General features: G+C 35.5%; 1 protein-coding gene across 2 annotated transcripts in view; it reads right to left on the bottom strand.

Annotated features, from left to right (window-relative positions):
* LOC150103850 (carnitine O-acetyltransferase-like) overlaps positions 1 to 26462 on the bottom strand; it is a 187441-nt gene that overhangs the window by 132087 nt on the left and 28892 nt on the right. For both annotated transcript variants that reach the window (XM_090397153.1, XM_090397152.1), the window contains 2 exons: positions 20065 to 20183; positions 1765 to 1818 (listed from right to left, as the gene is read on the bottom strand). In XM_090397153.1, the coding sequence (XP_090253279.1) occupies positions 1765 to 1818; positions 20065 to 20183 (173 nt within the window). The remainder of the gene's footprint in view (positions 1 to 1764; positions 1819 to 20064; positions 20184 to 26462) is intronic.

Here is a 26462-nt window from a genome sequence, read left to right as displayed (position 1 = left end):
TCCTTTGGACAGACAGGCAGATCAGCAACCATCCACCTAGAGGACCACAACTCATACATCTGCAACCACGACTATGGTCAGTCTGGCCTGGTTGACCATGTCTTGGATACAATCCACAGGATCTCATGGAAAAAACCACCGTTCTCCACCACAGCAAATTCCAAAAAGAGAGGCTATTTTTAGAATCAGCAGCAGCTGTCAGAAATTAACCAAATCTTAATAAATACAGTTGCATTAAGCTTCCTAAGATTTGGGAAACACTTATCATCAGAGATCCCACCTTATATTCCAGGCCACCTACAATCACCCTTAGAGGGTGCTCCACCTAGATAGGACTTTAGAGTCACCCACGTGGTTGGGCTTAGTATTTTGTGGTATTTGTGTATATGTTACATTCGTTTTTTTGTAATCCCTGAAGATGTCTCAGTGACTGAGATGAAATATAGGAAGTATTAAATTCTGTTTTAATCCTTTCTGAGTGCTGTATACAATCTATTAAGCCTCAATGATGTCCTCACAGCACTTAAGCCTCTACACACAGAGACTAGTTTTGTCACGTTATATGTCTGAAGTAGATAATCAGAAGAATTATCTATTTCAGATCTTTCAGATCCATGATCATCACCAAGGATCAGGAATAATAGAAATAAAAATTTGAAATAATATAAATAAGCATATTTACAATTCTAACATAATGAAGAAGAAATAACTAAAAAGTGCATGTTAACAATGAATTACATGTTTCAATTATATTATAATTTGCCACAAAATCCAGGAGTTTATTTATTATTATTATTATTATTATTATTATTATTCCTGATACCTCCAAGGAGTCCGAAGACTCATCGTGGGAGGACATCTACAACTGTCTCTGCACCTAACCTCTACTACGAATCATCTCTATCAACGCCATCTGCCGCCCACCTCCAACACCACCACAACTAGTAATTTTTGTCTGTAAATTGCGTGTGTTCTAAAGGGCCGATTTGTATGTATGCGGGATGAAAAACCCGAGTTTCCGGGAGAAAAAACCCTGCTACCTCCGTATGAGATCGGCTAACTCACCTTCGATTGAAATCGACCAGATAAAGATTCCTCCCGTCGCGACGAGAATCGAACTTAGGCCTATTCCAATCGAAGGGCGCAATGATTTATTTATTTTTTATTTATTTATTATTTTTTATTTATTATTTATTTTTTAAAAATCAGCTAATGATTTTATTCTCCCAAGGGAGTAGGTGTTTTGTCCTAACTGATTCTTTCAAGACTAGCTGGCAGCAAATCTCACAGTTAACTGACCCAAGGCTATCAGTGTTTCACAGAGGCACACAAGGGAGGAGAGTCTAGTAGACAAGTGCTTCTATATCATGGTTGTTAACTATAACAATATATATATCACTGTCTGAAATAGTGTGAGTTCCAAAGTTAATTTTCTTGATTTGTAGAATTAAAAAACCTGAGGTTTCTGGGGCAAGGGAGCCCTACTTGTGTGCCAAAGATTAACTTATTCAGGAACCAGCTGAACCAGGCCTAAAAGCTCTTCAGCAGTTGGTGACCAGACTCAAACTTATAATGGTTTTCCTTCTGGAAGTCTAGCACTACAGAAGCAAATGGCATTTCCATAAGAGTAAATAGGCACCCAGGGATTTATTTATGTCATCAGTTAAAAATGATGACAATCATATTCATGCATGAATCAGAATTATATGAAAAATAGCATATATGAAGAATAACTAATATATATACACACACACACACACATACCTGTCTATTTGTACCTTAAAATTCAGTATTGCGACTGTAAATTTAGCACAAAATCTGAAAAACAAACAAAAAAAAAATTTATATATATATAGATTTTTTTTTATTTAATAACAATCTTATGTACAGGAATAACCAGTTTTGGTTCTCTGCAGTCAGGCAGAGAAGTTACATGCTCATTCTTTGTTGAGGTATATTATATAGGAATAACAGTCGTTATAAAATGAATTACATTTTTTCATGTCATTAACAGTTATTTTTTCATGTCATTAACAGTTATTTTAACATGATACCGTATCTTGTAAGAACATAACAGTTGCAATAAGAAAATATTACATGTTTACATGAAAGTAACAGATGATCATTATTCACACTGTTAAGCACACACAAAAAAAATCTTTTTTCCCCTTTGTATTTTATTTTATTTCATTACCTAGTGCAAAACCACCATCCTGTTCACTGGAGGCCTGACACAGCTTGAAAAAGTCTGGTCTTTAGATCCAGTAGGGTTTCCAGATTACGTAAAATAAAAACATAGAAATATATATAAAATTAACAAAAAATAGAATAGAAAAAACTTTAGCCCACCCACAATACTAATGTACCATAGGTTTACAGCCTTTCATGGGTGAGAGTCCCAGAATTATGGTTATAAATACTGATATAAATTACTGTCTGCATAAAAAAAAAATACATAAATAAGAGAGAACAGGCAACTACATATGATACATCTAGATTATGAAAGAAAATACACACAAACTTACTTTTCATCTGTCATCAGACCTCCAAGAAAATTCTACAGAGAATGTGAATTAGGACGTGACCACCACTTAGTGTCGAGTAGGATAAGAATAAGTTACCTACTTATGAGAGCCTCTAAGCTCAGTTAGTAGACAAGCTTTTTAGTTGGAAAGACCCAGGTTAGAATTCCATCTATGATGTAAGGAACCTTTATCAGGTGTTTTCAATCATGAGTTATCCAGTCTGAAGGTAGAGAGTTTTTCCTCTCAAATTCAGAGGAATTTCTGAATGAATACTTGCCCTTGGGACGAAATGCAACAGAGAATAGCAAGCTGACTGCATTAACTGCCTATAAACCCTAGGGAAACTCAACCTATCTTGGATGGACAAGAATGGGAGAGTGATGAGAAAAATATGTATTAAAGTTTTGAAAAGAATCAAGTGAACTTCCAGATGTAAGTCACAGATTCAAATATCCAAATAATGGAAGGGGTGAGAGTTTGAAAAACAAGAATCATTCTTCATAGAATGGATGATAAAAGTATCTAAACAAATGCAATGGAAAGATTTTGGAAAAAAATATAGACAATCAACTGCTTACACTTGTGCATATGATTGCATCAGGCCATTCAAGCTTTCTAAACCAAACCTGTTGGAATGGAATGGAATGATTAGACTTATTCCCACAGTCTTCTATATCTGTTGATTGTAGTATTCTCTAGCCAGTTTGTCTATCTCTCTTGTGGGATGAAAAACAGCTTTCTGGGAGGGAAAAACACTGCCATGGAAAACACTCTTTTGTGCCACGTCAGCACAAAAGTTCAGTTGAAAAGCTCCAATCAAATCTTTTTCACCAAAGATCATCATGCAAACTGAGCTGTGAGATTCAAACTGGTTGAACAAACATTATGAAAAGATTTTGGAAAGAAAGAAATGGATGCCAATTTAATGTGACAAAATGTAAGGTTATGCATTTTGGGGTGAAAAGATTAGCAGCAGTATATCACACTGGTGGAACTGTACTCCAGGAGATTGATGAGGCCAGGGACTTGGGAGTGATGGTGGATAGGGAGATGAAGTTTAGGGGGCACATTGCAAAAGTAGCCAAATCAGCTCACTTGGTTGTTGAAAAATACCTTGATGAGCAGAGACAAGCAAGTTATTGTACTTCTGCACTGAGCCTTAATAAGACCTCATCTCAACCTACTGTGCCTAGATTTGGTCACCTAGGTTCCTTCTTGATGGAGAGGAGATGGAGAGGATCCAGAGGCAAGTGACTAAGATGATAGCAGGTCTATGGAATGAACCATATAAGAGCAGGTTGAAGATTTGTGGGTTGCAGAAACTAGTTGATAAGCAGAAAGGGGGAGATATGATTGAAACATTCAAATTGCTAAAGGGTTTCTATAGGATCAACTCAGAGGATATTTTTGAGATCAGGACTGGTGGTGGGAGAACTAGGGGACACCTATGGAAGCTGGGCAAGAGAGTGGTTAGCAGGGGTGTTAGAGCTGGGTTCTTTACTTTTAGAGTGGTAAATGAGTGGAATAAGCTGCCAGAGTCTGTTGTGGGTGCTAGGACAGTGAGTGAGTTCAAGGCAAGGTATGATAGATACTGTGAGAATATCGTATAGTTGTGTGGACATGATGTTTAGGGCCTCCCTCGATGAGTCTAAGGACTCCCTGGAGTCGCCCGTAATAATAATAATATGTGTCCTCAATGGATGTATAGAATATTATGAGAGTACTACATGCAATGTATATTATTATTAATTCTTATCAACAATTATCCCGCAATTAGTCTGTTACTTGTTAGGACTCCAACATAGCAAGGGCTTATATTTCACTCTTCTTCAATTGCATCAACCCACCTACATCGTGACTTTCCTTGGATCTCTTTCCTAACACAAACTGTTTTGCTAACCTTTCCTCTGTTAAGCGACCATATCACCCAATTCTCTGTTCACACATTCCTGAATGTTCACAATGTCAAGTTCCTTCCTAATTCTTCATTTTAATATGAGTCTGCATTGGATGATAATTCTTAAATTTCTTCATTTTTTTTTTCAGAAGTTTCATATCTATGGTTAGTCTTTGATCAACTGTTATTTCTAACCCAACTCTCAGTTCCATAAGTTAAAAGTATTCGAAGTTTTTTCACTTGGTTAGGCTATAAATTATATATTTAGTTTAATCTTTTATCCAAGTGGTCAGAGAGTGCTTGACCTAGTAATTACATCTGAGGATTTGGCTGTAACAAATATGACCACATTGCCACCAATCGGTGAGAGTGATCATAGGGTCTTAACTTGGGAGGTGGCTAAAGGTGTAGAATTTTCAATTAAGACAGGGTACATGTGGAATTATCGGGCGGGAAAGTATGACAAGCTTAGGAGTTTGATTGGTTCAGTGTCATGGCATGTACAACTGCAAGGACTAGAAGTTGATAGTGCATGGGAGGTAGTTAAGAAGTGCTTGCATGAAGCAATGGCTGACTGTATACCTAGAGTCCGAATAATAAATCAAGTAGGGGTTAAATGGATGAATAACACCATTAAGCTTGAGTTGCAAAAAAAGAAACAACTATGGAGGGAATTTAAGGAGAAGGGTGACCGGCAGGCACATGAACGGTATAAAGCGCAGGCCAGAAGGGTGACGAGTGTGGTAAGAAAAGCAAAAAAGGATTACGAAAGAACATTGGCCATGCAGGCTAAAGAGAATCCTAAACAGTTTTTTAGATATGTAGCAAGTAAAAGGAAAAATGTACATGGCAGATTGATTTTAAAGAATGCCGATGGTAGGGAGGTAACTGAATCAGTTGAGATAGTTGAGTTACTGAGTGAGCACTTTGCAAAAGTATATCATCCAGGTGGTGACATTGCAGAAACGAATAAACCAGTAGATTATACGGGAATTGTGGTTAATGAAGTGGAGGTGAGTAGTCTATTGCATAACCTCAATGTCAATACATCTGTGGGATTGGATGGTATACCAGCTCGTGTTGTACGAGAAGCAGCTAAAGAATTGTCAGTACCCTTGACCATTTTGTTTAATTTGAGTCTCGGGTCTGGGTTAGTCCCGAGCGGGTGGAAAGAGGGGAAAATAGTTCCACTGCATAAAGGTGGTTCCAAGACTGCTGTTGTAAATTACCGACCGATTAGCATATCAGGAATCATTGTCAAGGTCTTAGAGAAAATAGTCAAGAGGAAAATACAAGATTGGATAGAAGAAAATGGGATACTGTATCGGGGACAGCATGGTTTTGTGAAGGGTAGGTCATGCCTCAGTAACTTGCTCACGTATTATAACACAGTGACGGCTGAACTGGATAAGGGTAATGGGTTTACGGTGATTCTACTGGACCTTGCCAAGGCCTTTGACAGGATTCCACATGGAATTCTAATCAGTAAATTGCAGCATATGGGAATGGACATAGGGTTGGTGAGATGGATAGGAGGGTGGTTGACGGAGAGATATCAGAGAGTGGTTTACTCGGGAGTAGAGTCCACAAGACGGCCTGTGACTAGTGGTGTGCCACAAGGATCTGTTCTTGGACCACTGCTGTTTAATTTGTTCATAAATGATATAGGAAATGATCTAAGAGGAACAGTTCATTTGTTTGCGGATGATGCGAAGTTGGGTAGGGCAATAGTGAATGCAGATGATGTCAAAATTTTGCAGGATGATTTGAATAGATTGGAGGTCTGGGCTAAGGAGAATGGATGTCAGTTTAATGTGGCAAAATGTAAGGTTATGCATTTTGGGGTGAAAAGATTGGCGGCAGTTTACTGCATTGGTGGAACCCTGCTCCAGGAAATTGATGAGGCACGAGATTTAGGAGTGTTGGTAGATAAGGAATTGAAATTTAGGGGACACATTGCAAAAGTGACCAAAACAGCTCATCAAATCACTTGGTTGCTGAAGAATACGTTGACAAGCAGAGACAAGCAGGTTATTGTTCCTCTCTATCGAGCCTTGATAAGACCCCATCTAGACTACTGTGCTCAGATTTGGTCACCTAGGTTTCTTCTTGATGGGGAGGAGGTGGAGAGGATCCAGAGGCGAGTCACCAAGATGATAGCAGGTCTGTGGAATGAACCGTATGAGAACAGGTTGAGGATTTGTGGGTTGCAAAAATTGGTTGATAGGCGGAGGAGGGGAGATATGATTGAGACATTCAAATTACTGAAGGGTTTCTATAAAATTAATTCAGAAGATATTTTTGAGAACAGGGCTGGTTGTGGGAGGACTAGGGGACATCCATGGAAACTGGGCAAAAGTGTGGTTAGTAAAGGTGTTAGAGCTGGGTTCTTTACTTTTAGAGTAGTGAATGAGTGGAATGCGCTCCCTGAGTCTGTAGTGGATGCTGTGACAGTGAATGAGTTTAAGGCGAGGTATGATAGATACTGTATGAATGTCAAATAGTTGTGATGAATATGATTTGGGCCTCCCTCGATGAGTCTAATGACTCCTGGAGTTGCCCGTAATAATAATAATAATAATAAAAGTGTAAGCAAACAAAGTTTGTGCTTGAAGTATTACTCAGGCAAGTGATGTGAAGTCAGTCCATCTTTGTTACGAGTTGCCCCAGTCCTGAAAATAATTCAGGCGCAAACTTTGTTTGCTTACACTTGGATAAAGGATTAAACTAAACATATAATTTATATGTTAAAAGTGTTTGAACATGGTCTTGTACTCTGCTAATTTAATGTGACTAATTTTTCTGTTATTCTATACAAATTTTATTCAATCAACTTCCCATGATACCAACCTTGATTATTCTATTGTTTATTTCTAAATTTAATTTGCCATCATCTAAATTTTATATTGTTGTCACTAAAAATAATGCCTAAATACCAGAAATATTTTACTTGTTCTATAGGTTTTCCATTCAGGATATAGTTGATATTTCCCATATGCTTGCCTTTTTCACAATTTTTGTCTTTCTACTACTGATGTTCATGCCCAGTTTGTTACAGAAGTTAGTTAAGTAATTCTGCAGAATTTTACTGGATTAATTTAAGAGCATAGTATCATCTGCATAAAGTATAGAGCTAAGATTAACATCTCCAATTTTGATATCAGATTTAATGCCACTTTCCTTCATGTGATCCATATAAACAATGAATAATAGTGGATATAGTGCACCCTGATTTTACATCAAACCATTATCCTGTACATCATATCCCCATGATTTCTCAACTGTCTTAAAGAAGAAATCAATTCTGACAATCGACATTTGGCCTGGGCCCAGCTTGCTCTTCCCTAAGATCCTCTCTTGCACAATTTTTCTTAGCTGCTTTTGCATAAATCTTACATGGAACACTGAAATAGGAAATTCCACTAACATTCTCACATTCTGTTTTATAGATGGGTACTATGAGAACTCTACCTCAATCATCTGAAATTTGATCTATGAATTATGTAATGCACCTTTAGAAAGAATATATGTTCTTGAAAATAACTGGAAATTATTCTTTCCAATATATCCTTGAAAAGAATACAGATAATAAATATTATAAAGGTAACAAAATGTTCCATAGGCTACTAAGTAAGTTTTGAAATGGGTTCACAGCTGGATGGAATTACAACCATGGACTAAAGCTATAGGCCAAGTATTATGACTGTAAGTTGCAGATGATTTCTAGCTGATCTGCTTGGTTTGATTGATGAAAAACCATGATTCTAGGTCGAAAAATTCTGCAACTCTGTATAAGACTAATTCCCTTTCAGCTGAAGAAAATTGAAAAGAAACCTCTTATTAAGTTTCAAACAGCTATAAATTAAGTTGCTAACAGATTGCTGACATTTGAAGGTGTTCTGGATACTACAGTATTCTCAAAAAATATAAAATCTGCATTTTTTCACTTCTCTAACCAACTCCATTTCTTAGTACAGCTTAACATGACTGTTCAAAATATCCAGTGTTTACAGTCTTTGGTGTAACAGCAACATGCTCTGTTTTGGTTCGACAAAAAAAATCCATTGAACTATGCATAGAGGAGCATGTGAGAGCCATCATTTATGGCAGAACTAGAGCCACTGCACTATCTAATCACATTCTTAATTCTGCTAACTCTGATGAAGATGCTATTGCTTATTTAATAATTCTTCAATAATCGTTGAATTAACTGAAATTGTTCTGAATCCAAAATCACCTTAATACTAACCTAACATAAGCTATAACCTCTCTGATTATCAATCTTCAGCTATCCAACTTTGGCATATATGAGATCATGCCTGTGTGAACATGCTTAACAATACTGTGGTATCATGCTTTCAAATGTCAGCAATCCATTTGCAACTTAATTTATAGCTGCTGTTCTCTTGTGTGCATTTTTTGTATTTCTCTTTTCATGTTATGCACCTGATGAACTCATGACAAGCTCTCCTACGATGAGTCCTTGGACTCCTTGGAGGTGTAACATAATAATATCACAGGAATCTCCATCCCTGAAGATGTTAGAAAAGGTGCTTTTGAACAGTTTTATGAAGGACTACAAAAACAATTAAATAAAAGTAATAAAAATGACTATATATTAATAGCAGATCTTCATATCAGAGTTTGAAATAACCCAATCCCAAATGTTTTAAATAGACATGAAAAAATTTACATGCATAAAGGTCAAGAACTATTAGACTTCTGCATTTTCAATCATTTTAAAATAACTAATACATTTTTAGAGCCTCCATAGCTCAGTCACAGTATAGATGAAGTCCTTTGGTCAGACAGACCTAGGTTCGATTCCCATCCATAGTGTGAGGAACCTTTATCTGGTCTCCTTCAACTAAATGTGAATTAGCCAGTCTCACATGGAGGTAAAGGATTTTTTCACCCAGAAACTCAGGTTTTTCATCCCTCAGAACAGGGAAACCAGCCCTATAAACACACACAGATTACATTCATAAATACTTGCTCTCAGGGGAGGAGAGGAGTGACGAGCAAGCAAGCTGCATTAATTCTTTGTAAATCCCTTCTCATTGAGGGGGGGGGACTCAACCTATCCTAAGGGCAGATGAGAGGAGGAAGGAAGGAAGTACGAATACATCTTTCTTCATCCTGTGTTATTTTTCCAGTATATGTATGTTCTGCAAAAAAAAAAAAAAATGCATGTCTCTGAACTGTCCATCCATCCATTACTATACCTACATTGCCCTCCACTAGTCTATCCCTTCAATCTTGAAGTGGTAAGCTAGTAGAGTTGACCAGCAAAAGCCATTGTATTAACTCATATATAAGTGTTGGAACAATGCTAGTCATTGCTGTCATGTTCTGTTGCATGACACGTGTCATATCCTAGTACCAGGTTGGGTTGATTTTCTGCATACTGAACTATCAATCTTTTTGATTCTTGAGATACTTCAAGAAAGATGTCAAGGAACAGTAATTTTCTGTGGTCTTCCAGTTTGAGTGAATTTTATGTTTGGTTAACCTGTTAAGTTAATCTTTAAACTGAGTTAAGTTGTTTGTTATTCCTGACCAAACAACAAAAATGTCATCAATAAAACACAACCAAGTTTGTGGATTTTTATGATTATTTTCATAAACAGAACAAACACAAGGACTTGCCATAGGTTCCCTCCTGTCACCATCCCTAGCAAATATCTTTATAGAAAGATTTGAAAAGAACACTATTGAAAATTTATAACTTGGCTTACAAGTTAAATACAGAGCTCTGTATAATGTTCCATTTACCCCATATGATCATAGTATTTTGAAAGCTTGTCTCTGGACACCTTTTCATATGCTTTTCCCAGATTTCTCTTTCCCATAAAAGCTTCCCAGAAAGTGGGATTACAGGTACGCATTAAAGACAACAGTTCAATTGCAGTTGACATCCCTTGCTCTAGTCACTCTTTAAATTTAGTTGGCAATTTTATTGCACAAAGTTGTAGTGCTGCACTTCAATATATATTTTATGTTTGTGCAAAAATTGTTTGCTTTTTTTTCTGCATCCACTCATCGCTGGAAAATTTTGTGTAGAAAGCTGGAGAAATGAGAAACTGCTTTAACAGTAAAAAAATTATCTGATACTAGATGGTTGGCGAGGGCAGATGCCGCACCAACATTAAAAATTAGTTATAACCATATAAAAGAGGCCTTATCCGACATCTGCACTTCAAATTTGGAGGAAAAAATAACTGTAGTGGAAGAGCCATATCTTTGTTCATGAAAATGAACAAATATGAAACAGCACTGATTACAGTAATTTGGAACACAATTTTACTAAGAGTGAATGCTACCAGCAAATGACTGCAATCAATTGAGAGTATACTAGTTAAAGGATCTGGTTTATTAAAATTGTTAGAAAATTTCATTAAACAATTCCATGATGAATTTTTTAGTGGAAAAAGAAGCAACTTATATAACATCTAACTTTTGAGGAACAGGATCAAATATGTAGGCCACAAAAAAGGAAAGCTTTTTTTGATGAAAGTAATGAAGAAAATTTCATTTTTAATTATTTTAATATTTATGACAGTATGATAGCAGAACTTTCTAGTAAAAATAAAATATATAAGAATAATATAGAAAAATTTTAAATATTCTTTGATTTAAGCTTGCCTAACCCAGAAAAAAAGAACTGTGTGGAAAAATTAAAAGAACTATAAGAATGATCAGGGCTGGCAGAAGCGGGCATGCAGAGCATGCGGGTGCCGCTACGATGGGGGCGTGGCGCCAGGGAATGGTTCATAAGTTAATTTTTAAGAAACAAAATTTTTATCATAAAAACAAAAAAAATTCTTAGAATGATCAATATTAAAATAAATGAGGCCATATACACTGAATAAAAATTTTAAAAAAAATGTATATTGCCACCTCTTTGATCAGCCGGCTGTTTACAATTTTGCAGCTAGAGCAGGCTAAATGCTTGCCTGCAGAATTTTGTGTCTACTGCAGTCTATCTAAAGTGAAACGGTGAACAGTTTTTATGCACAGAAATGAATTTTCGTACAAAACATTTGTTGCTAGTTAACCAGTAATATGGTACGCATCTCAGTAGGCTACTAACAGTAGCGCAGTGCAGACTATTATTTTGTCTCTGTGTCATGTTGTGTAATAATTTCTTGTGGGTATAAAATAGAAATGGAATCAAAAATTTAAAAAAAAGTTATCCAGTGCACAAAATCATAAGCGTCACGCTGCGAAAGAAGCAGATATTAAGAAACAAACTGGGGCTCTTAATAAATTTGTTAAAATATTAAAATATTCTGATGCAGATTATAACCAACTCGATACATCAGAAATCAGAGTTGAAGAACCATGCACATCATCCAGTTTGCATGAAGGTACTATTGCAACTATTGAACAAGATAATTGAACATGATTTAAGTGAAAAATAGTTAGGATTTAGTTGTAGTTGACCACAAAACTACCACATTGTTAGTCTCTGTGAATTTAGAAGATCCAGGTGAACGGGGAAATATTGATGAAAAATTACGAGTTGTTTTAATTGAAATGGGGCCTGTTTCAAAATAAAAATATAATATATACCAGATATACATATGGTCATAAATTTGGTGACACGTATTATAATAGAAAAATGGAAAACAGGAGCTCGTGCCAAGAACATGGCTCATTTATTCCGAAACTTTAAATTCTGATTTTTGCTTTTGTTGCAAACTTGTCGCACCTACTGAATCAACTGAATCACCCACTGAGTCTTGTAGAAGGTTATAAGTTACGATTGGAGAAATGTAAGTACAACTTTACATAGACATGAGACTAGTTTAACTCACATGAAAAATTTCTTAAAATGGAAGGAACTTGATAAAAATTTAAAAAACAAAACTACCATTGATTTCCAGACTCAAAGCATGTATGAAATGGAAAAGAAACATTGGATGAGTGTTTTAGAACACTTGATTGAAATTATAAAATTCCTTGGTAGCCGAAATTTAGCTTTTCGTGGATCATCTGATAAATTATATGAAAGAAATAACGGCAATTTTTTAAAATTAGTTGAACTGTTTGGGAAGTTTGATCCTGTTATGGAAAATCATGTTGAAAGGGCCCTACAACGAAACAATAGAGTACACTATTTGAGTAAAGACAGTCAAAATGAAATATTGGAAACTTTAAGTAATGCAATCAGGGATCTAATTTTATTATCAATTCTAAAATCTAAATATTATTCATTATTTTAGACTGCACACCTGATGCAAGCAAAACAGAACAAATGACCATTATTATTCGCTTTGTTTCCTGTGACAATGGAATTGTCAAGATCAGGGAAAACGTTTTAGGTTTTGCAGATATATCAGATTCCACAGGATGTGGTTTATGTGCAACAATAATGGAACATTCCCATTGAAGACATGCGAGGTCAAGGGTATGACAATGGGGCAAATACGGGCTCCAAAATTTGCTTTTGAACAAAAATCCTCTAGCTTTTTACGTGCCATGTGCTGCTCATACCCAAAAATTAATCATTAACGATGCAGCCAAAGTTTGCAATTATTCAAGAAATATAAATTCTTTTCATTCTCTTACAAACGTTGGGCAATCCTTTTAAAGTTCGTAAAAAAAAAAATAACATTGAAACAGCCATCAGAAACGCGATGGGATAGTAAAATTAATGCAATCTGCCCTCTACAATATCAGTTAGGAGAAATTTATGATGCACTTTTTGAAATTTTAAATAATGAAAATTTTAATAAAGAAACTCAGGAAGGAAGCACAAACATTATGTGATAAAATAAAGGACTACAAATTTATTTGCTCTCTTATAACTTGGTATGATTTACTTAACAGAATAAACCCTGTGAGTAAAATGCTTCAAGACAAAAATATGAACATTACACTTGCTTTAGAATCTATCGAAAACTTAAAAATATTCTTACAAGAGTAACAATCAGATACAAATTTTAAAGAAGTTCTAAAAACGGCAAAATAACTGAGTGAAGCGGTGGATGGAGAACAAGAATTTAAAACTGGTACCGAAGTTCGACGACGAAAGAAGACACGACAATTTGACTACGAGCATCATGACGAAACACCACAATCTCCAGAAGATAAATTTAGAGTGAATGTGTTTTATACACTTCTAGACGTTGCAATGTGTTTGTTAATAAAACGTTTTGAACAACTAAAAGATATGATAATTTCAATTTCTTGTATAGATTACTACCAATTAATAACAGAGATTTACGAAAAATTTGTGACAATTTCGAGATTCTCTTGAAGGACTGCGACAATAAAAATGTAAATGCAATAGAACTATATGACGAGTTATGTGCTTTCCGGGATATTTTTCGGATGGATAATTTAAATATTCAAAAGCCCTTTCGATATTCTTAATTTTATTGTGTCCAATAATTTATCTTTCACTAACTTTTCATCTGCTTTAAGAATACTATTAACCTTAACTGTTAAGTGTAGAGAGCAGTGAACGTTCCTTTTCCAAGTTGAAATTGATTAAAACCTACTTAAGAACAAGTATGTCACAAAAAAGGCTTGTTAGTTTGGCGTTAATAGCTATTGAAAATGATATATGTGCAGAATTAGACATTAAGACCATTATTTCTAATTTTGTGAATATGAAATCAAAAACCTTAAATTTTAATTTAAAAAATTTCAAGTATATTTATGTAATTTAATTTATTTTCTGTTATTCTGTAAAGATATTATTTTTTGAATACTTATATTAAATGTTCTAATGATTTCTGAATTCTTTTATTATTTTCTCATCTATCTTGAGTTTCTTTTAATTTCCTAAGATAGTTCCACTTATAAAAATTATTACAAGTTACTAAGAATTTAGTAACTTGTAAAATGCAAGAATTTTTTAAACTTTAGTTCAAATAAATTTTAACTTTAATTAAAATTCATTTTAATTTTGTTAGCGATTTGGGTCGGTGAGAAGGCTATAATCCCTGTATCATTATATTCAATGATTAAAGTGAAGTGGCTTTATCAAAATTTGCTTTAACTTTTGAGAATTTTTTGAATATACGGGTTTTTAATGATTATCCTGCCTAGTCAACACTCCCAGTTCATTGCATTTAGCGAACCAACGTGTAGCTATTCTGTCAAAATTTATTTAAGAAATTTCAAATAATTTAAATTTTTATTATCGTAAAAGAACCACACACTCCCAGATTGTTACAGGGGCGCTGAGATAGAAATTGCATGTGGGCATCAAAGACCCTAGCGCCGGCTCTGAGAATGTTATAGATATTACACAGTTTGATGATGAATTGGAACAGTTTCTACTATTTTTAAAAGAAGATAAAGAAAAATTCAATACTGCCACATAAGTATACCAGGCTGCTTAGTTATAAATAAATATAACTAAGCAGCCTCTACCATTCCAAATAAATATATTTGGAATGGTAGAGGATGATTGGAATGCGAGAAAAATATCATTGACTTTTCCAAATGTAGAAATTAATTAAAACATTTCTTTTAACTATTCCTATTTCCAATTCATCAACAGAAAGATCTTTCACTGTCTTAAAAAGAGTAAAAGAAAACTACCTAGAAGTATCATGTTAGAAGAAAGGTTAAACAGTATGTAACAAGAAGTATTAAATAACATCGATACTTATTTAAAAAATGATATGAATTTTCTAGAGAAAAATTGAGAAAAAAATATTTAACTTTTTACTCCAACTTAAATATATTTCCTTTTTTTTTTTTTTCTTAAATCATTTTATTATTTCATTGTAGTTTTCATTTTTCTCATTTTTTTAAAATATATTTTATGCCTGGTGTTATTATAAAGAAAAATTTATTCCAATGTTCTGCAATAAAAATATGAATTTGCACATTATGTGTGTTTAATTTTTTGTTATAGAGAAGCCCTAGTTCTCTTTATAGCATATATATATATGCATACATACTGGGCTCCTAACATGTTTTAGGAGCCCAGTAAATTTTAATGTCAGAGACCTCCCCCCTCCCCAGCTGGCTTAATCTGCCTCTGCATGGCAAGAAACATTTGCCTACAAAGTTACCAAGGGTCAGAAATGAATGGTTAAATCATCATTGATACATTTTTTTGAAAAAAAAAAAAAATGAAATGGATGGAATTGAATAACAGATTTCTGAGTTAGATCAGTGATTGGCAACACAGATATCAAAAAGTTGTATATGGGGTGCAGTATCCCAAAAGAGGAAGGTCGCCACTAATGAGGTACTGCAGGGATCAGTTTTGGGACCATTGTTGTTCATTTTGTATATTAATGATACTGAGATGGATTAACTAGTAATATGCAGCTATTTGCAGATGATGCAAAACTGGGGAGAGCAATGCAGAGTCAAGCAGAGGTCATGGCCTTAAAGGAGGACTTGAATAGATTGCATAAATGGGCAGGTAAGTGGAACTATCAGTTCAATGTTGCAAAGTATAAAGTTTGGAAATGTGGTAAGCAATGATGGGATGCAAAGTATAGACCTGGTGGGGAAACTTTAAAGGAGGTAGAGGAGATGAGAGATCTGGGAGTGATGGTGGTAGATAAGGACCTGAAATTCAGGGAACACACTGCACAAGTTGTGAAGACGTCACATCAGATAATAACAATGATGTGGAGCACCCTGACATGTAGAAATAAAGAGGTTATGATATCATTGGATAAGGCTTTGATCAGGCTTCATATGGATTATTGTGCACAGATTTGGTCACTGGGTTTTCATGGTGGTGATAAGCAGATTTTAGAAAGAGTCTAGAGAAGATTCACAAAGGTTGTCAGTGGTCTTTGGAATGTGCAGTATGAGGATAGATTGAGAGAATGTAAACTGCAAAGCCTTGTGAACAGAAGGAGGAGGGGAAGGTGATACGACTGAGATATATAAGTTAGTCAGGGATTGTTATCATGTTGACATGGAAGAGATTTTTCATTGAATTGGAGAAGGGATAGAACAAGAGGCCACCCCTGGAAACTGTATAAGGAGGGTGTGAACAAAGGAGTGAGGTGAAGATTCTTTGCATGGAGAATGGTTAGTGAGTGAAATGTGCTGCCTGAGTGTGTTGTGAATGTAAACACATTAAATCAGTTTAAAACACAGTTGGATGAGCTTTGCGTGTGATAGTGTGTACCTCCCCATGATGAGTTTCTGACTACATGGATGTCAGATGTTAATAATAAATAAATAAATATATATATATATTTGGAATGGAGAGGAACAAGATTCATAATCGAGTATATCATTACTAATCAAAAATTAACTCCACAGCAAGGGATGTACATGTTTACAGAGGAAATGAAATCTTTTTAGATCATTACTTAGTATTTTCTAAAACAAAAATATTAACAAAGTGGAGAAAAGAAGTGAACAAGAAAAAACAAGAAACAGAGCATGTCATCATCACCATCATCATACGTATCAAGGATTTAGGCCTACTATGGCCTGTTCCAGCCTTAGAAGTCATCGTTGAATCGTTTAAGAGGACGTCCTGGTTTTCTTTTTCCTAATGGCTTGTACTTTAAGGCTTGTTTTGGTAATCTTTCTGTTTTCATTCTTTGAACATGTTCCATCCATTTATGTTTATAATTTTTAATTTTTTCTATTACTGGTTCTTGGTTTAATTCTTTCATAATGTCTTCGTTTCATTTGTGATCAAACAGGGTTTACCTTGCAGTTTTTCTCATAAACTTCATTTCTGCTGTTGTTAATCTTTGTTTGTCTTTTTGTTTTATTGTCCAGATTTCACTTCCATACATTAAGACCAGTAGGGCTAATGTATTGTATACTTTTAGCCTGGTTTGTTTTTGAACTAGGTTTGGTTTAAATATAGAGTTAATTACACCTGTTATTTTTAAATATTTTGCAATTTTTACGTTCATATCTTTTTCATTTTCATATGTGATCATACATCCTAGGTAGTTTAATGAATTCACCTGTTCTAAGACCTTGTTATCTATTACTATTTTAGTTCTTGCTGGATCTTGTCCTTTAAAGGCCATAGTTTTTGATTTTTCCATTGATATTATCATACCATAATCTTTGGATATCTCATTTAGATTCAAAATAGCTTTCTGTAAGTTATCTTCAGAATTTGTAATTATTATTTGGTCGTCTGCAAAGAGGAGAGTATGTATAAAACAGAGCATGTATATAAAATATATCTTGTAATCAAGAAGAAAGCATTAGAATGCTATATCAACCATGCTTATCATATTACATGAAAGACACGAAAATTAATGAAGATGGAGAAGAAGAATGGATAACTTTAATAAAGATTCATAAGGCAGCCACTGAAGTACTCGGAAAGAAAAACAAAATATTAAATAGAAAAACATTATAAATTTGGAACATGGATATAGAAAATGCAATAATAGAAAACCTAGTGGCATAAAAATCATTCCTTCAAAAACAAGCAAAGGAAACAGGAGAAATATAGCTAAATACAGTAAAGAAAGTTTATCGAGATTCTTAGGACAGATTTATTAATAAAATAAAATAAGTACTTGAATTTGCTGACTTCCTCGATTATTTCTCCATTAAGGTATACCTATTTCTCATGGGTAACCTAAATGCAGCAACAAGTGAAAATAACTTAAATTCAATATGAAGGCTTGGATTAAGGAAAAGGAATGAAAGGAGGGGCAACACACACACACACACACACACACACACACACACACACACACACACACACACACAGCTGGAATTTATTGAAGAGAATAAATTATCATCTGAATAAACTAAATCATTATTAAGTAAAAATAAACATCATAAATGGAGAATTCCTAATCCAGACATTTAATGAAATAATTTTAAAATAAGAAATATGAGACATATTGTAGATGATAATAGTTTTAAACAATTTTAAAATAGGAAGTGATCACATAAGTGAGATCTAACATTGTAATTAATAAAAAATGGGAAAGAAATTAAAAAAAAAAATTAATACAACAAAGTTCTGCAATAAACCTAGAAAATTTAAAACTTGAAAAAAAAAAAAAAAAAACAAGTATGAAGTTTCTTTGAAAGAGAATTTCAAATAATAGAATCAGAAAGCAATGAGAAAAAAGACAAATAAAATATTCAAAAATCAACAAATTGTATATTTATTTATTTATTTAATAAATAAATAAATAACAAATTGTATAATTAACATCTCTTATGATAAAGGTGGGCTTATTTCCCAAGCAAAAAATAAAAAACTTTCAAAAGAAAAGCTTGAGACTGATTAGGAAAACACAGAGAAATAAAAAGATATGCTACTATAAAAAAAAAAATATGCAAAACAATCAGAAAAAGAATGATACATGAAATATAATCTTTTAATACTGTAAAAGCATTTAATATTTTATGGTTTTAAATATAGGCAGTGTAGTTGTATCATAAAAATATGAAATATTCTTAGGGTACAGGTATACTACTGATAATTTCAGCAATGGATGGTTTTTAGTCTGAACAAAATTTTGAGAGTGCACCTGAAATTGAGCAAATTTCATCTGTGGTGGTCCAGCTAGTTAACTGGGCCACCACAGACGGCACTGCATGCTTACTTAATTATTTATATCTGCACTTGGCAGAGATCCCTCGATTCTTACCTTGTTTTGCTTGCATTTAACCTTAGCTAGAGCTTCTAAGCAAGGTCCAGTTCAGAGTGGTAATGGTAGTGTCAAGCACAAGTCCATATTGATATAAGATAAGATAGAAGTGTGAAGCAACTTGACCATAGTGATTCTATGCAGAAGTTTGTTATACTTATGATACTGGTTGTTCATCATCAACTGTTTCTGATATATAAAAGCAAAAGGAACAAAATTCTGAAATTCTCTGCAGGCAATGATTCCAAGAACGTTAGAAAAACTATTAAAAATAGTAATAGTAGTGAGTATGATCGAGTAATGATGAAATGGTTTCAATGATGGGATGGAGTTCAATGGTGATGGGGTTTAATAGTATGTTAATGGTACACACTAAATTATTTTATAAAGAACTTAAATTAGAATATAAGTACAGTGAAGGATGGCTTCAAAAGATTTAAGAAGCTCAATGGAATTTCATGGAACAGTCTACAAAGGAATTACCTAATATATATGGATGAATTGCTAAACTTGTAACTGATGAGCTCCTCAGTTCTGAGCACGTGTATAATGGCTCAAAATTACATGATACTGGTGATGCACACTGAGAAGGATATTAACAGAGGATAAAGAAGGGCTTATAGGATTCAAACAATCTAAGAACAGAGTTACTGCTAATAAAAATGGCTGAGTTACTACTGAGATTATGCTTTAAAGATACAGGAAAGCATAATTAGCAAGTCAGAGGTGTACTGACGAATTGTTATTACATGACCTCCATTGGTCCAGTAAAATAGTTAATCAGGCAGGAACCAAGGCTGCCAGAAAATCAGTGGTCTATAAAATATATTAAGAAATTTAAACAGAGGACTATTAAAAGAAATCCTTTAACTAAGGATCTTCAAATATAATGTGCTGTTGATTAGCTTTCTTTTTTGTGGGTTAAGTAGACACTTTGCAAGAAAACTCTCACATTTTCCAACCTCTGGAAAGATGGTTAACTGTAAAAGTAAGACTGTTGTTTAGGAACCAATGCTTTAAAGAATAAATAACTTAAACCTAAACATATATTTAATACCTTAACTGATCATCTGAATCTCTGAAATGCAACTTGGGGAAAATCATACCAGGATTACTATATACCACTACAGGCATACGGAATTCCAAGTAAGCACTCTTCAGCCACCATTCTGCAAGCTAGAGAAATAAAACACAAGAAAATGATTTTTAAATCTATTTGAAATTTTGTAAAGCATTGTCTTAAAAAGAAAGAAATTTGTAAATGATAGCATTTAAGTTATACTGAAATGAAAAAATTTCTGAGAAGAATTATCTTAAATATCAATCAAGATACAATGGAACTGGCTATTTCATATGAATAAGTTAGAGCTTAAATTTTATCTGACACATAAACAGCAGCATACAGTTAAATAATGTGCATTTATAAAATCATAATGGGGAATGCTGAAATATAAATGATCACTCATTAAAATTATGCAAGTTGTAGAGGTCCACTGCAACATACCTAATGAAACTTTTAAAAGTTTCAAAGTAAATGAGTAGAAAATGCCAGAAAATGTGGAATGCTCTCTATGAAGATAGGTTGAAAGTTTGTGATTTAACTTTGTAACCTGCAAACCTTCAAACTATCTTCATAGAGAACATTTCACAGACCTATCACCAGCTTAGTCACTCATCTCTGAATCTCCGCTACCATCTCCTGGTACCCAAGAAACCCAGTCAATCAAATCTGTGCAGAGGTCAAGATGCAGTTGAATTATGGCATTATGAAGAGGGATAATAACTACCCTATCTGTACTTGTTAATGTGTTTTTCAACATCCAAGTAATCTTTCAAGCTATTTTACCAACTTCTGCAATATGCCTCTGAACTTCAATTCTCTGTCCACCATTATTTCCAAGTCCACAGCCTCATCAATTTCCTGCATTCCAGTACCATCAATTTATTTAAATCATCCTGCAGCATATCTACATCACCTTGATCAACCATTGCCATCCCTACTTTTGCATCATCAACAAACAACTGAATATCCCCTCTTAAATCTTCCCCTATATCACTGATATACAAATTAAAGAATAGTGACCCTAGTAGAGAACCCTCAGGTACTTCACTAGTTGCCCTCATTCTCCTAGATACTACTCCACCATATACTACTCTCTGGTGTATGTCTGTCAGCATCTCCTCCTCTCTCCATCCATGCTATTAGCTTCATATCCATTACCATTTGCTCCAACTTTTGTAATAGTTTTCCCATTTGGCATTCTGTCAAATGCCTTTGCAAAGTCCAGCAATATTATAGTGTAGCCATTTTCTTCATTCAATTCCGCTGTCAGTGTATTATAAAATCTGAACAAATTACTAAGACAGGACATACCTTTTACAAAGACATGCTACTCACTACAGAGTATCACATCCCTATTCACCCAATGTTGGATTTTACCTTTAATCAGCTTTTCTAATACTTGAACAATCACTCCTGATATATATTAACTGGTCTATAGTTTGCTATCTCTGTCTTGGAGTTACCTTTATGCAATGGAACTATCTTGCTCACTTTCTACTCCTATGGAACCCTGCCAGAGCTGAGATTTAGATTGAACAACTTCATCAGAGGCAAAGCTTGCACATGGTACACTGGCTGATATGCCATCCAGCCCCACTGCTGTGTTCACATTCATATTTTTCAATATGCTGAACACCTCCAGTTCATCTACCTCAATGTTGATACTTGTCTCTAACTCTCAACTTCAAATCTCCACCTGGATGAGACCTTTGTAAAATGATCACACAACTCTACTATTTCTTTTGCCTCTTTCACCTTCCTAGTCATTTTCCCTCTTATTTGTTACATGATGAAAACACTCTTTTGGGTGTACTTTGGCCTGCTTAGCTAATTTTCTCTCATAATTTGATTTGGCCTTTCTTATCAAACTAGTCACCTTTCTTATTGCACTCATGAGCATGCTGATCACTTTTTTCTTTAAACTCCCTCCATAGTGTTTTCTTTTTTTGCAGCTCTTGCTTTATATCTCTATTCATATTCGGAGATAGTTGGTAGGTGTCACACTGATATGATCGTCGGCATGTTGAGAGCTCCTGAAAAGATCAGTAGTATTTTATGTTATCATTGGCAATTTTATTAGAATTTTACATAGTATTGTTTGCTTTTCGTATCTTAGTGTGCAATTTTTGTGTGTTTTCTGTGTTATTTTAATTATTATTTTTAAGATACGATAGCGTCCACATGGCACCGATTAAAAAAAAAATGGCGACCAGGTCGCCATGTTTGTTTTTAAGAATTTTGATATAAAAGAGTTTATGCAATGTGCTGTCTGTGAGATGTATGCTTTGTGGACAGCGGTTAGAGTCTGGTTAGATGATGATAGTGGAGTGCATATGTGCAGAAAGTGTAAGGAGAATGAGAATCTAAAGCGTGTTTTTCGGGTGGTGAGAGTGATATTGTTAAAGAAAGTCAGAATATAGAAAATAGTGATGTGATAAGAAATTGCCAGGTAGTACCAGATAGGTGCGAGAGCGAAGTTGAAAGTGTAAATGAAGGTAAAAATACAGATCGAATGCATGATTTAGATTTAAATGATAATGAAAATGGTGAGCTAGATGCAAGTAGTGAGATCGCACGGTTGAGCGGGGCGATACATAGAGCAAAGCAGCAGCTGGAATGTATGCAAAAATGTGTACCGAATGTACCAACTAATAAACGGCGAAAGTCTGATACAAAAAATAAGAGAATGTTCATAAACGTAAACAAAATGAAGGTGCGAGTGCTGTACGGAGATTCGTTATTAAGAGATGTGATAGTTGAGAGTTTGACGAAATCGTACCAACTGGGTGCGAACATTAAGGACGTCAGCAAGTCTATTAGAGTGCAAAAACAGAGGGTGAAAGAAATGATAGTCGTGACGGGAACAAATGATTTGAAAGAAGACAAAATGGAAATGATAGAGAATGTGAGGGAATTACTTGAGGTAGCAAAAGAGAAGAGTGAGAGAGTTAGGATGGAGAGTATTTTTCCGCGGTATGACAGTAAAGTGTTTAGAAGGAGGGCCATAATTGACAATGACTTTATGCGCGGGTTATGCATGGAGAGTCGTGTGGAATTTGCGGATGTGTGGAGTGAGTTCAATGGGCGAAAGGATTTATATAAGATGGATGGTTTACATTTGAAGGGATTTAGTGTACGGAAGCTTGAAAAAGTGTTGATGAAGGATGTAAAGACTCAGGGAAACTAGATTTTTTAAGGGGAGGGTAGATATGCAGACTTTAGGGAGGCAGTTGAGTGTATGAATGAGTATAATATGCCCGAGCAAGTACGAAGGACAACAAATCAGAATGGGATAGTTAATATAAGGCATCAAAGTAGGGATAAGACAAACGGGCTTCTGCAATTCATGTACACTAATGCCAGGAGTATTAGGAACAAGGAGGAGGAGTTTTTGGCCTTGTTTGGCACTTCCATGCCACAGGTTGTTGGTATTAGTGAAACATGGTTTACAGAAGATGATAAAGCTAGGGATTGAATGTAACGGGTATAACATGTTCAGGAGTGACAGGGAGAATAAAAAGGGGGGAGGAGTGTTATTGATGATAGCTGACGAGTTGCAGCCAAGGATTATAGAAATTGAACTGCAGGATAGAGAAAGAGCACATTTGAGGCAATTTGGTGTGAGATAGCGGCTAGAAGAACAAAATATACAATTGGGTGCTGCTATAGACCAGGCGATGGAATAAATGGTGGGAACAGTATGCATAGGCAAATAGAAGAAATGCGTGGAAGGAGGGTAATTATTATGCGGGATTTCAATTATGGTAACATTGACTGGAAGGAGGAGAGGGCACATGGGAGGAAGGAATTGGATTTTATGCAGCTATTAAGGGACAACTATCTGCGAAAGCATGTAATGGAAAATACTAGGGGGCAGAGAGTGCTTGACCTAGTAATCGCATCTGAGAATGTGGCTGTAACGAACATGACCATGTTGCCACCAATTGGTGAGAGTGATCATAAAGTCATGACTTGAGAAGTGGCTAAAGGAGTGGAATTTACAATTAAGACACAGGGTACATGTGGAATTACCGGGCTGGTAAGTATGACAAGCTTAGGAGTGTGCTTGGCTCAGTGCCATGGCATGTAAAACTGCAAGGGCTGGATGTTGATAGTGCATGGGAGGTGGTTAAAAAGTGTTTGCAAGAGGCAATGGTTGACTGTATACCAAGAGTCCGATAATAAATCAAGTAGGGGTTAAATGGATGAATAACGCCATTAAGCTTGAGCTGCAGAAAAAGAAACAATTGTGGAGGGAATTTAAGGAGAAAGGTGACCAGCAGGCGCAGGAACAGTATAAAGCTCAGGCCAGAAAGGTAACAAAGGTGGTAAGAAAAGCAAAAGCGGATTATGAAAGAATATTGGCCATGCAGGTTAAAGAGAATCCCAAACAGTTTTTTCAATATGTTGCAAGTAAAAGGAAAAATGTTCATGGCAGAATGATTTTAAAAAATGCTGAGGGTAGGGAGGTAATCGAATCAGTAGATATAGTGGAAGTACTGAGCGAGCACTTTGCAAGAGTATATCATCCAGGTGGTGACATTGCAGGAATGGAAGAACCAACAGCTTATACTGGAATTGTGATGAAAGAAGTAGAGGTAAATAGTCTATTACAGAACTCAATGTCAATACATCTGTGGGATTGGATGGTATACCAGTTCGTGTCATATGTGAAGCGGCTAAAGAATTGTCAGTGCCCTTGACCATTTTGTTTAATTTGAGCCTCGGGTCTGGGTCAGTCCCAAGGGGGTGGGAAAATAGTTCTGCTGCAGAAAGGTGGTTCCAAGACTGCTGTTGAAAATTACCGGCCAATCAGCATAACAGGATTCATTATCAAGGTCTTAGAGAAAATAGTCAAGGGGAAAATACAAGACTGGATAGATGAAAATGGGATACTGTATCGGGGACAGCATGGTTTTGTAAAGGGTAGGTCATGCATCAGTAACTTGCTCGCATATTATAACACAGTGATGGCTGAACTGGATAAGGGTAATGGGTTTACAGTGATTCTACTGGACCTTGCTAAGGGCTTTTACAGGATACCACATGGAATTCTAATCAGTAAAATGCAGCATATGGGGATGGATATAGGGTTGGTGAGATGGATAGGAGGGTGGTTGATGGAGAGATATCAGAGAGCGATTTATTCACGAGTAGAGTCCAAAAGACGGCCTATGACTAGTGGTGTGCCACAAGGATCTGTTCTTGGACCACTGCTGTTTAATTTGTTCATTTGCTCACGGATGATGCAAAGCTAGGTATGGCAATAGTGAATGCAGATGAGGTCAAAATTTTGCAGGATGATTTGGATAGATTGGAGGTCTGCACTAAGGAGAATGGATGTCAATTTAATGCGGCGAAATGTAAGGTTATACATTATGGAGCGAAAAGATTAGTACTAGTTTACTGCATTGGTGGAACTGTACTCCAGGAAATTGATGAGGCAAGAGATGTAGGAGTGTTGGTGGATAAGGAGTTGAAGTTTAGGGGACACATTGCAAAAGTGGCCAAATCAGCTCATCAAATCACTTGGTTGCTGAAGAACAAGCAGAGACAAGCATGTTATTGTTCCTATGTATCGAACCTTGATAAGACCCCATCTCGACTTCTGATTTGGTCACCCATGTTTCTCCTTGATGGGGTGGAGGTTGAGGGGATCCAGAGGTGAGTGACCAAGATGATAGCAGGTCTGTGGAATGAACCTCATGAGAACAGGTTGAGGATTTGTGGGTTGCAGAAATTGGTTGATAGGCAGAGGAGGAGAGATATGATTGAGACATTCAAATTACTGAAGGGTTTCTATAAGATTAATTCAGAAGATATTTTTGAGAACAGAGCTGGTGGTGGGAGGACTAGGGGACATCCATAGAAGCTGGGAAAGAGTGTGGTTAGTAAGGGTGTTACAGCTGGGTTCTTTACTTTTAGAGTGCTGAATGAGTGGAATAAGCTGCCAGAGTGTGTAGTGGGTGCTGTGACAGTGAATGAGTTTAAGGAAAGGTATGATAGATACCGTGTGAATGTCGAATAGCTGTGATGAACAACTATTCCACTCCAGGGAGTCCTTAGACTCAATGAGTCTAAGGACTCCCTGGAGTTGCCCATAATAATAATAATAATTCATGCACTTAAGTGCATGAATATAGTCAGGAGGATAAGGTCAGTTTATCCTCCTGACCTTATATATGCAGTCTGATACTGCTTCTTTCAAACAATCTCTGACTGCTTCCCATGCACAACTGACATTCTTTCCTTGTAGCTTCTCAAGCCATGCCACTGCTCCAAGATGACTCCTACGTCTGTCATGATTACCAGTTTTATAGTTCAACATCCCTTGGCAACTGTATAAATTCCACTTCCATCTTGCCATGTCCTTTTTCCTCTCTCCAATTTAT

Source organism: Typopeltis vanoorti, chromosome 8 (genome assembly GCF_054136105.1).
Source record: "Typopeltis vanoorti isolate ZY-2024b chromosome 8, IOZ_Tvanoo_1.0, whole genome shotgun sequence".
Classification (NCBI taxonomy): Eukaryota; Metazoa; Arthropoda; class Arachnida; order Uropygi; family Thelyphonidae; genus Typopeltis; species Typopeltis vanoorti.
This window is presented reverse-complemented; position numbering and strand designations above follow the sequence as displayed.